This window comes from Centroberyx gerrardi, chromosome 23, assembly GCF_048128805.1.
Source record: "Centroberyx gerrardi isolate f3 chromosome 23, fCenGer3.hap1.cur.20231027, whole genome shotgun sequence".
Classification (NCBI taxonomy): Eukaryota; Metazoa; Chordata; class Actinopteri; order Beryciformes; family Berycidae; genus Centroberyx; species Centroberyx gerrardi.
This window is the reverse complement of record NC_136019.1, coordinates 15,251,268-15,262,904: the sequence shown is the minus strand read 5'-3', so window position 1 is coordinate 15,262,904 and position 11,637 is coordinate 15,251,268. Positions and strand designations below refer to the sequence as shown.

General features: G+C 44.2%; 2 protein-coding genes across 3 annotated transcripts in view; one reads left to right on the top strand and one right to left on the bottom strand.

Annotated features, from left to right (window-relative positions):
* The window catches only part of ppp1r14bb (protein phosphatase 1, regulatory (inhibitor) subunit 14Bb), a 26,030-nt gene extending 15,205 nt beyond the window's left edge, over positions 1–10,825 (top strand). The window contains exons 2-4 of the mRNA XM_071894259.2: positions 8,366–8,449; positions 8,555–8,587; positions 8,730–10,825. Of these exons, the coding sequence (XP_071750360.1) occupies positions 8,366–8,449; positions 8,555–8,587; positions 8,730–8,798 (186 nt within the window). The 3' untranslated portion in view covers positions 8,799–10,825. The remainder of the gene's footprint in view (positions 1–8,365; positions 8,450–8,554; positions 8,588–8,729) is intronic.
* The window catches only part of plcb3 (phospholipase C, beta 3 (phosphatidylinositol-specific)), a 194,893-nt gene that overhangs the window by 83,189 nt on the left and 100,067 nt on the right, over positions 1–11,637 (bottom strand). The window lies entirely within an intron of this gene.

Genomic DNA, 11,637 nt, shown 5'->3' with positions numbered 1-11,637 from the left:
AGTACATTGCATTGTATTGATTATTGACTGCTGGGGTTCATGGCGTTTTAGGCCACATTTTCATTAGACTAGCCAGTCATCACTTATCTTAATTGTGCGCACACACACAGTCATTCCCATTGTGCTTCTGTCAACTCTGTCCTCTCAAAGTCTTTCTCTGAACTCTCACACACACACATTGTTAACTCTCTGAGACACGCACACACACATTCTCTCACACGCACACACGCTCAGCCAGCCATTTCCCATGGATATCGTTCTCCCTCCCCTCCCCCGCTATCTCCCGAGGTCACGTGACCAGACAGGAAGTATCTGGGTGAGCTGGTATGTTAACCCTCTCACTGCCGACCACCAGCAGAGAGACAAACTGACATCAGCAGCTTGAAAACCTTTTTTTCTGGGGACCCACAGGTTTTTGCGACCTGAAACTGATTTCGCAGGGAGAAGAGAGGAGCGGAAACTAGATCAGAGGTGTTTGAGTGGAGAGACCAAGAGGGAAGCCGGCCACAGTAGTGTGTTTGTTTTTCTAAGACCTGCAGATTCCTCATAAGCAGTCGTGTGTGTGTGTGTGAGCGAGAGACAGAAGGAGATAGAAGAGATGGAAAGCAGCAGGCGATGACTGACACAATGCAGCCCTAATCCCCACACCCTTGTTGACCCCTTGTTGACTCTCTCTCTCTATGTCTCATAAGAAATGTCATGCCAGCAGCAAGGTGGCCCATAAGCCATGATCAACTGCCGTCACACACACACACAGATGGTGATTTGTAAGAGAGAAACACAATGCAGAGAAGCACAGTGCAGCAATACAAACAAGAGAAGAAAGGTATCAAAGGAGACAAAGATAAAAGGATAGAGGAAGAGAAAGATAGAGATCCAGGAAGAGGGTTCAAGCCCAGTACTTTTCCACCATGTCCATGCCTGTATTATCGCCTGTGTGTCTAACGGTCTGTGTTAATCAGATGACACCTCTAGTAGCAGTAGACCAAACAATCAGAGCTGATTAAACCTTTTCTGAATAACTGGTAATTGGTAATTTTCATAGAAATAAATGGGCGCTTTTCTCTCTTTGCTATTGCCAACACATAGTGATTCAGCCTATATCCAGTTCATGAAAGCTTTTACATTTGCTGTTCTAACACTCAGTGTCTGGTAGGTTTTTCCTGGGAAAACTCCTCTGCCGCACAGTAAGTGATGCGTTTTACGTTCCCGGATGGTTTGGAATAAACAGAAGAAGAACTGGGTAGTTAGCATGAGCAGTGATAGCCACCATGGCTGAACAGACCACGAAAAGAGCGCCAGACTTTATCAACAGAAAATCCAAAGAAAAAGACGTCACAGTACTGGACACACCGTTTGATTGACAGGTGATTTCTGGGAAGTGCAGTGCAGAAACACCACAACAATGAGCACTTAGCAACAAAGATGGAGACAAAAGCACTTTCAACTTTAATTTTTTAACACTTCAGCTTTATCCATCCTTTTATTTTGACCAGGAAAAATGCTGCTAACTTGTCTGGTGTCATTCAGGCAAAACTGAATGTATGATGTATGAAAATATTACCAGAATCATTGTAATTGGCTGTTTCTTTACTATCTCTCCTCTCTTGTTTGTCCTCTTTTTTTAAAATTTTTGCTCGGTATCAGACTTCAAAAATCCATAATCACTCGACATCTAATCTCTCGCCAAGATGTTTTCTGCTCTTTGAAATGAAACTCTTTCATTGGCGTCCAGCAGCCCTCCTGTTTGTCCATCTCTCCATCTTGTTATCATCTCTCTTCTCTCTATTTCCTCCTTTCACCCACTCCACCCACCCCCTTATCTTTCCCTCAACACACTTCACCGGATGAGATGACGTGCTCTTTCTGTTAGTGATGCACTGATAATCCCTTTTCACAACCGATACTGTTTGTAACTGCTGAACTTTAAGTATTGACCCAGTACTGAATGATTTATTACTTCCACTGAACGAAAGAGACTCAGGACATTTGATTTGGATCATTAGACAAAAATGACTGCGATACAATCCAATTTTTCTCCATTTAAGAGATTTAACATCCTATTGGTGATGACATGACTCTTGGATTTAAAGTTAGTGTAGGGGAAACTCTGATGCCAACAACCCGAAGTGTAAAATTGGTGTGTGTGTGTGTGGACACCATGTTCTCTCAGCTGTGAGAACTGAAATGCACACTAACACTGAAACTATCTCGGCTATGCCTCTTCCTATGTTCCCGACAGACCGGCTGTGTGTGTGTGTGTGTGTGTGTGTGTGTGTGTGTGTGTGTGTGTGTGTGTGTGTGTGTGTGTGTGTGTGTAGAACTGTGCAGTAGAAAGCCATTATCAGCATTCATGCATTTTTTTGTACCTGAATCATTGTGACAAGTCAACCAAGGCAAGGGTAATAGTTATGATGACACACACACACACTGCAAACACTTTCTTACAGGACTGACTTTATTGTAGGGAATCCCTTAGTACTGAATAGAAAAGAATATTAAAGAACAAAGAGGTTTATTCTTTCCTAATGGATGCATAAGGCTGAGTATGCAAAGACTTGGAGTCAAAACATACACACACACACACACGGAAATTTGGGTGTATGGGAGCTTTGTTTAGCGCTTCGCGGCCTACTTTTCCTACTCCTTCCTCTTCCTCCTTCCTTGCTGCTCCAACCATCTCTTCCCTCTGTCTCCAACTTCCTTCCTCCCTCTTTTTCTCCCTTTACCTCAGTGCTAGCCAAAACATTTTTTCTTTTCTTATTACGAGAGTGGGCTATCCGCTCTCCTGAAGTCTATTTCTCAGTAGGAAAGCGAGAGTCTGACTATCCATCAGCCAGTTTGAACCGAGTCCAAGAAGGTGATGGCTTTTGGCGCGGCCAAACCCAGCTAATAAAGTTTTAACAACAAACTGCTTAAACCTTAAGCCTATTCAAATATCCATAGTATCTCTATCTGTTTCTCTTACTCTACCTTTTGTGTTTACTTCACTAGTCTCTACTGCTTTCTTTCTGGCTTTCTTTCTCACACTCTGTCACACACACAAGCACATAAACGGCTTATACTGATATGATCATAGGTATCAGTTTTAGCATGTTATCTGTTAACACTGGCAGGCATGCAGTGTAATCCCTGTAGGTGGCCTCTGTGACCTACTAACACGTCTACACTCCAACATGAAGCTGCCTCTACTGACCCACTTTTGTGTTGTATCCAGCTCATAACACTCAATATGGATTTATATTTTCATTTCATTAGCCATGCATTCATATCCACTACACACAATGGCTTGTACATGTTAAAAGTAACTCGCCTCTCTGACCATTTCCCCAGCCAAATTCATTTTTACAGTAGAAAAGGGCTATCAAATGATGGCTGGCTACCTGCCAAAGTGGATGGTTGAGTACACAAACTCACCAGCATTTCACTGCCAGCTGGTGGGAATTTCCCATGTAACATGGGAAGTATGGAAAACATATCAGTAACATCATGATGTTGTTACTGATATGTTTTCCCATACTTAACATCTCCATCGTTTAGGTCTCAAATGCAGCCCACAACTGGATTATCGGACTGTCTCGACTGAAATAGTCCAAAAATTGTACTGTAAGAGTTGTTCATAGACACAAGTAAAGCACAATCACACCGTTGAAGCTTTAATCTGATTTGAGGCCAGTTAGGATACTCTGTTTACAGATTGTTAGGCTGCAGGTAAATCTAGTCTTCGACTGAACTTCCTTGAGGAATCCCCGACTTGACCCCCTGCTTCTTTCTCATCACTTCCCTTTCCACAGATGTTTACAATACTCATCATAGGCCTTTTCATTGTAACATGAGGGCACTGACCTACTTGTGAATGTGTCTGTGTGTGTAGCTTATGTGTCCGGTGAGAGGGCAGTATCTGGTATTTGATCTGTCCAAGTCTGCAGCCGCCACACAGCCCCCTGTGAGAGAAATAGTACTATGACTCTGACCTACACACAAACACACACACACACACACAGACCCACAGACCCACAGACACAGACACACGCTCTCATACTGTCACATCTCATTCCTCTTTATTCTGTAAGCAGCCTCCAGACAGTGTATGTCTGTTTTTCTGTTTATCGCTCTCTCATTCTGTCTCTCTCTCTGTCTCTTCAGTGTGGTAGTGTGCATCACATTTGCAAGCTTGTCAGAAATAGTATTATTATATTTGAAAAGCTGCAATAATTGATTTGCATTTTGCAGAAATGGTACGCAAATTTGTCTGCAATTTTGACAGCATTTTTACATTACACCTTTGTTTCCACTGCTTCTGTCAAATTGTTAATTCTGCTTATGGCAATATTGGCCATCTGTGTGTGTTAAGACTGCGTGTAATCATGTTAAAGGTTTCTGAAGAAGTCTGATTTATCATGACATGAAAGTCCTGCTTCTCAGGTGATTTGGTTGTTGCAGAGGTTGTTAGCCCTTGTAAGCAATCCTAGTGCAACCAAATGGGGCCGAAAGCAGTTTCTCTGAAAAATCTTGCACTTGCATTGCAAACTATTTACTTAAACACTGTCTTAAACCCCATTAACTTGCACATGTATCGTTAAGAAGTTGCAATGTGACTGCATCAGTGTTCGATACATTAAGGTCAATGATTTTCAGATGGACTGAAAAGATTCTCAGTGTAGGATAAATCAGATATGCCGTCATTTAACTCCAAACTACTTGAACTGAATTTGTTCCAGACATGACTACTTTTCACACAACCCCTCAGTATGTGCTAATGCCTTGTAGCCATCTTTCAGCCTGATTTGAGCCCATATTAAATCGACAGCCAGCAGAAAAAAAACCCTAGACTGTAGTCTGGTCCAGTAAGCCACTCTGGAGGTTTATTTTGAAATCCTCCCTCGTGATTCCCCGCTTTCTTTGTGTCTCCTCTCTGAAGCCTGTCTTCCGGCCTTTTTCAACACTGCTGCTCCTCCTCCTCCTCTCTCTCCTCTCTCTCCACTTCCCTCTCCTCCACTCAACAGCTCCCTCTCTCCCTCCCCTCTATACGCTCCTTAACCTCTTACCTTCCTTCCTCTTGGCGTTCCCTTCCCCCCTCTCAGATTTAACACCCTCTCTCAATTCAATTTCAATTCATTTTCAAGTATGCCGTATTGGCTTGAATGGAAGCGAACCAGAGTTACCAAAGCTTTTCAGTAGATCGCAAAGCAATCGGTACATTACATTTACCTTGGAAGTACTGTACATCATAGAGATCGAAAAGCAAAAGTAGTTTAACCATGTTGCTATAGAGACAATACAAAAAGTTAAAATCCAAAACAAATGTCTCAGCCAAGCACTACTGGAAGTTTCACAACAAATACTTGGAATATATTTTCAAATAAAACAATTCTGTCTTTGTATGTAATTCGGTCTCTGTCTCATCTGTCTCTGTCTCTCTCTATGGCCAAATAAATTCTGGATTGGGGCTCTGAATCCTCATCCACTGGTCCAGACCATCACTCTTTCTTTCTTTCTCTCTCTCTCTCTGTCTGGTAGTAGCACATGGTGCCCACATGTTGTGCAGAACAGCCTTTGTGTCAGATTCCTCAGCCCCTGTGTGTGTGTGTGTGTGTGTGTGTGTGTGTGTGTGTGTGTGTGTGTGTGTGTGTGTGTGTGTGTGTGTGTGTGTGTGTGTGTGTGTGTGTGTGTGTGTGTGTGAATCACAGACAGCTTTAATATGTCTGCAGTATCAGCTTGTCCATGTCTGTGGGAGTGTGTGTGCACCTTTGTGTCTGTCTGCCACTGCTTAAATACAGCAGATCTCTCTGAATGTCGGCTTGTTCTGCCCTGTGTATGTGTGTGTGTGTGTGTGTGTGTGTGTGTGTGTGTGTGCACGTGAATGAGTGCACACACACAGAGAGAGAGAGGGTGTACCTCTTTTTGCCTCTGCTGCTTAAATGTCTTACTATCAGCTTTCTGTATAAGTGTGTGTGCACATTTTTTTCCACATTTTTGTCTGCGTTGCTTCTTACAGTATGTCTGCATGTCAGCTTGTTCATATGTGTGTGTGTGTGTGTGTGTGTGTTACCGTCGCTGCTGACAGTAAGTCTGTCTGTCACCTTCGTCACTATCTCACACACACAGCCTCTTCTGCTCAGAATTAAATCCTCATACCCCCCCAACACACACACACACACACACACACACACACACACACACATACACACTTCTTCCAGCTCAGACTTATTAATGCCCGTTTTATAATTCTTTAATCCATGTGTGTGCGAGGTGTGTGTAACGGAGAAAGGATGTCTTTGGTGCTGAAGAGTTTTTCTGAGCAAAGAACTGTTGTAGACACACATACACACACACGCACATATACACATACACACACACGCAGGCACGCACAGATACACACTTACTGTGCACGCATCTTGAAAATAAGCCAGTGCGCCTGTCTGTCAATGTGCGTTTGTGTCAACTCACAAGTGTAGTTCTTTCTCTCCCTCTCCTTCTCCCTCTCTCCCTCTGCCTCTCCCTGTGTCTCTCTCTCTCTCTCTCTCTCTCTCTCGCTCTCTCTCGCTCACTCGCGCTCTCTCTCTCTCTCTCCCTGTGTGTGCTGGGGTAGGGGGCAGTTGGGCAGGTGCAGAGACAGCTGGTGTGGGCAACTCTAACCGAGGGGGAGGATGAGAGAGAGGGAGAGAGAGAAAGAGAGAGAGATTACTAGAGAATGGCATGAATGTAGGGTAGCAATTGAGCTGGAAAAGAGGGGAAACGAGTGTGTGTCTCTGTTTGTGTGTGTGGATGTGTGTGTGTGTTGCAGTAGCCAGTGGTGGACTGCTTTGACAGCACACACTGAGCCAATGTGTGTAAGTGAGACAGATGGAGAGAGAGAGAGGGCGACTATTAAACCACTTTTTATTGAACGACCCAACTTAATCGGAGGAAAAGAACGAGCGAGAGAAAGAGAGAAGGCGTGGCGAGGAGGAAGAGGGAGGACAAGAGAGAGCGAGAGAGAAAACAGATTCTCTTATAGAGGGAGAGAAAGAGAGAGACAAAGGCACTTATAGAAAACCACAAACTCACACTTCAGCTTTATTTATTAAAAGAGTGACATCTATATCCTTCCTAGAAGCTAGTACGCCCTTAAAATCCATAGTAAAGGTTTATTTCCAAAAACACTGTGTATTTCTTTTGGAAAACAATATTACCTGATTACCTTCATCACTTCATACTCGAAAAGCACAACTGATTATGCATAAAATTAAAATTTGATAAGCTAAAGTCTTCAGATAACTAATAATATCAGTAATAACCCATAGGGAGATTTGAATTTGATGACAGTGATGATTTTTATCAGAGGTGTCACATTTTTAAAATTGTGACAATATCTTATTGAGGAACATTTCATACACACACACACACACACACACACACACACACACACACACACAGAAGTGAATGGTATCATTATTTGCCATATCTCTGTAGTTCCTCTTGTCTCTTCTCTCTCTCTTTGATTTAAGTTTGCTGCCTTGCCTGCCAGCGATTCATGTCTTCATGTCTTGTCTCTCCAGCCATGTGTTCCATCATGACAGTATGGCGCCCCTTGTTGAAACAGTGTGTGTGTGTTGTCTTTTGACCTTTGTGAAAAGTGCAGAACTGTTCTCGATATACAGCACAAGCTCATTTACAATCTGTGTGAATATACCTAAAACGTACTTAGCCAAATACATTCTGGACTGGGGTTTTAAGGTCTGTCTGTTTGCTGCTCTGTTTCTTTTTCTGTCTCTCCTCTCTTGTCTCTCTCTGGAGACACAGTACATGTGAGGTGATGGAAGGGCAGCGCCCCCTAGTGTTCAGGGCCGGACCTCCATCAGTCAGCATAACCACACCATGCAGGAATCTAGAAATGCCCGTGCTGGGCCACTTCCAGACAGCTTCATAACATAAACACAGGCGCTAAGAATACACCAACCAACCCTATAAATGTCCAAACATAATAAGCACCTACTTGAAAATTACTTTTTTTTTTTAGCAGAATGCAACGCTAGAATTAAGTCTGTATGGAATAAGTGACACATACTTGCATCATGCATTATTCTATATAAAACTATGGCTGGGCTCATGAAAGCTGTTTTATATGGTGTACATTTGGGCAGGAAGAGCACAAGTGGAGCTGGCAAACTCTGTAGGGTGTGTGTGTGTGTGTGTGTGCATGCAGTGGGTTTTGCTGACAGTGAGCTGTCACCTTCGGTCTCTCACATGCAGTGTTAGTAAACCAGTCAAATATTTGCATGCTTGTGTGTGCGACAGGAGTCACTGTGGATTTTGTCTCTCAATGCGCTCTCTTCTTGTGTGTGTGTGTGTGTGTGTGTGTGTGTGTGTGTGTGTGTGATAGGAGGAGGCCATTCCAGAGCTGGAGATAGATGTGGATGAACTGCTGGACATGCCCAGTGACGTCGAACGGGCAGCCAGGGTCAAGGTAAGATGCAAAAACACACACACACTTCTGTAAAAGGACACACACATGCATGTAAGCAACATAAACACAATGTATAATTTCATACTGTCTATTATTGTGTTGCAGGACCTACTGGTTGACTGTTTTAAGCCTACTGAGGTAAGACTTGTCTTTCTTTCTTTCTTTTTCTTTCCTTCCTTCCTCTACCCATCCCCAGACTATGTAACCTCACATCTATCAAATGTTATGAGTTTTTTTGTTTAACCCCTGTGTGTCTTTTGTCCGTCCCGTCTTCCTGTAGGACTTTGTCTCAGAACTGCTCGACAAGATCCGAGGGATGCAGAAGCTCTCCACGCCTCAGAAGAAATGATCGCATCCCTACGTTTTCCCCTCCATCCATCCCTCCATCCTCGGCCCTCACCTCTCGTCTTCCTAGCGCTCCCCGTCCCTTTAGTTTCCTGTCCTTCTGTTTATTCAGTCTCTCTCTCTCTCTCTGTCAGAGGGATGCAGAAGTTCTCCGTGAAATAACGTAGCTGAACCTCGTTCGTTCTTGTCTCAACCCCCTCCTCCGTCAGGCCCTCGCCTCTGTCTCTTCTCCTTCCTTCCCTCCATCTCTCCCACAGAATGGAAAAGAGCCTCCTCTTCCCTCGTTGCCTGGATCCAGCCCCAATGAATCGCCTTTATTTTTCGTTGTTTTTAAAACCGGCGATTCGTTGTCTTTGGGGCTTCTTTCCTGAATTCATCAGCGATTTGATCGTCCCCTCGGACCAATGATATTTCAGTTCTGATATTTGAATTCCTGACCAATCACAGCCTCCACACTCAACCCTGCTTCCCAATGGAACATGTGGTTAACAAATGAATACAAGTGGAAATGAAAGTGAACGATTCAGTGGTCTTTATCCAGGCAACCTCCCTCATTCCCTCCCTCCCTCACTCACTCCTGCCCCTCCTACACCTTTTGTTTGGCTTTACTCCTCTTCCTCCTCACCTTCCTCTTCCTCCTGCCCCGCCCCCCTATACCACCTCCCATCTCTATCTGCCCTCGGCAAGAAGAAGAGGAGCTGAGATCAATCCCATAATTCCTGAGAGGACAGCAAGAGAGAGAGAGGGAGACGGAAGAAGAGACAAGAGGAAGAGGAAAGTAAAAGCCAAGTGGAGCGAGGAGGAAGATTTAACGATGAAGAAGGAGGATGGGGGAGGGAGGAGGGGGACTTAATCGAAGCAGCCAATCAGATCTAAGCAGGGCTTACATCTCAACCAATGAGATTGTTTTGTTTTTCTATGTTATTTGTAAGGGGTTTCAACTTGTTGTAAATGATCTAGCTACCGGCCATGTTTAAACTATGACTATATTCTCTTTATTTAGTTGTTTACTGGTTCGGTTTGAGGGTGTGGGGTTAGTCACATGACTTGAGTTTTGCTTATTAAATGACTTGTAGTTTTTGCGGGTCACGCCACTCTTTTTCCGCTAATTCCCACCACCACCCCTCCCTCCTAATCTAAGGCATTTTCTACAGTGGTGCGTTTGAATACCCTAGTGAACAGACTCTTTTTTTAGTCACGAGGCTTGTCTGGTAAAGACAGCGTCTGTTGAAAATCTGCACTATGTCATTCTGGGAAGGAAATCTGAACCTCAGACCAAAAAGAAGTGTATGGTATATCTTCAGCGCGGCATAATTGTCCCAAGAGGAAAATTTGATCCCTGGAACACAGGCTGAACCTAAAAAAAAAAGAAAAGTCAAGGTTGGCTGTGGTGGTCGTACCCTCCTACCACATTTAGAGTAAAAAGACACATCTTGCTTTGAGGCAAGAATAGAAACAGGTTCTTTTAGGTGGGGTGCGCTTGCAAATAATTCGAGGTCTTTGCAAAGAAAGAGTGCAAAGTGATTTTTTCCCTCCCTGAAATGCGTAGTGCAGCCTTAAAGCAAAGGCTCTTTAGAGGCCGATGCTGTCCAGCCTGCACATACATGTGTACGTCTGTGTGTTGCTAAATGCTACGTGTGTGTGTGTATGTGTTGCTACATAATGTATGGCAACATTATTATAGGAGTGTTTTCTGGCCTGTATATTCTGCTGTTCTGTACGACAAATTTGATTTTTAGTATAGGACTGGTTCCTGTTTTTTTTGTTATTTTTGATGCATCTTGTTACACACACACTGACAGACCGACAGGGGGACCCAGAACAAAGCTGCCTTGTTTTTTATCTCTCTCTCTCTCTCTTTCTCTCCTTTTTCTTGAGAAATTTTGTCCACCACATTGTTTTCTTTTGGTTGGCCAGAGGTCCGTTCAGAGCGCTCAACACGTACGCGGAAACTTTGAAAATGGCCTGTGAGCGCAGCGTCGGTGTGCAGCCTCTGAACTTCCTCAGGCTGTCACCAATGAGAGGGTTGGAGGGGAGGAGGAGAGGAGAGGAGGGAGGGGAGAAAAAGGGGGAGGACAGGCCACTGTGGAAAATTGAAGCTGTTTAAATGCATTCTCTCTCTCTCTCTCTCTCTCTCTCTCTCTCTCTCTCTCTCTCTCTCTCTCTCTCTCTCTCTCTCATACACACACACACACACAGGCCACCCTTGGGGCGGAGGCAACGGAAACACATTTACAAACCACAGCTGCCTCTCACACAGATGTGCACACTGGCACCATCTCTCTCGCTCTGCCTCTCTCTCGCTCTGCCACACACTTTCCTCCACATGTACACAGAGAGAGAGAGAGAGAGAGAGAGAGGGAGAAAGGTCCTTGGCTGTGACACAAGCTCTCAGTGTTTCCCTGCTGCAGCTGCCAATCATCTCCAAGAATAAGCCATCTGTTCCTGGTTCTGAGCCAATCAGATCAGAGAACGAGGTCCCATCGGCCAATGGGAGAAGCAGTAGGATTTGCCGTGATTCCTATGGCCAATCGCTAACACCTGTGGCGACAGCAGACCTCCACTATGGACTCTCTGTCTCTCTCAGCACCAAACACACACACACACACACACACACACACACACACACACTGGCCCATTTCTGTCTTGCTGCTCTGTCATTTCTTCTTGGCATCCCCCCCTTCTCCTCCTCCCATCTATTTTCATCCCTCCGTCCCTCTATTCTTCCTCTACCCCTCCTTCAGTCCCCTTTTTTTGTTTTTTAAACAGATGTTGCCTTAGGTATTATTTATGTTACACAAACCAAATAAACGGGAGACATTCATTTTTAAAAAGGTAACGCA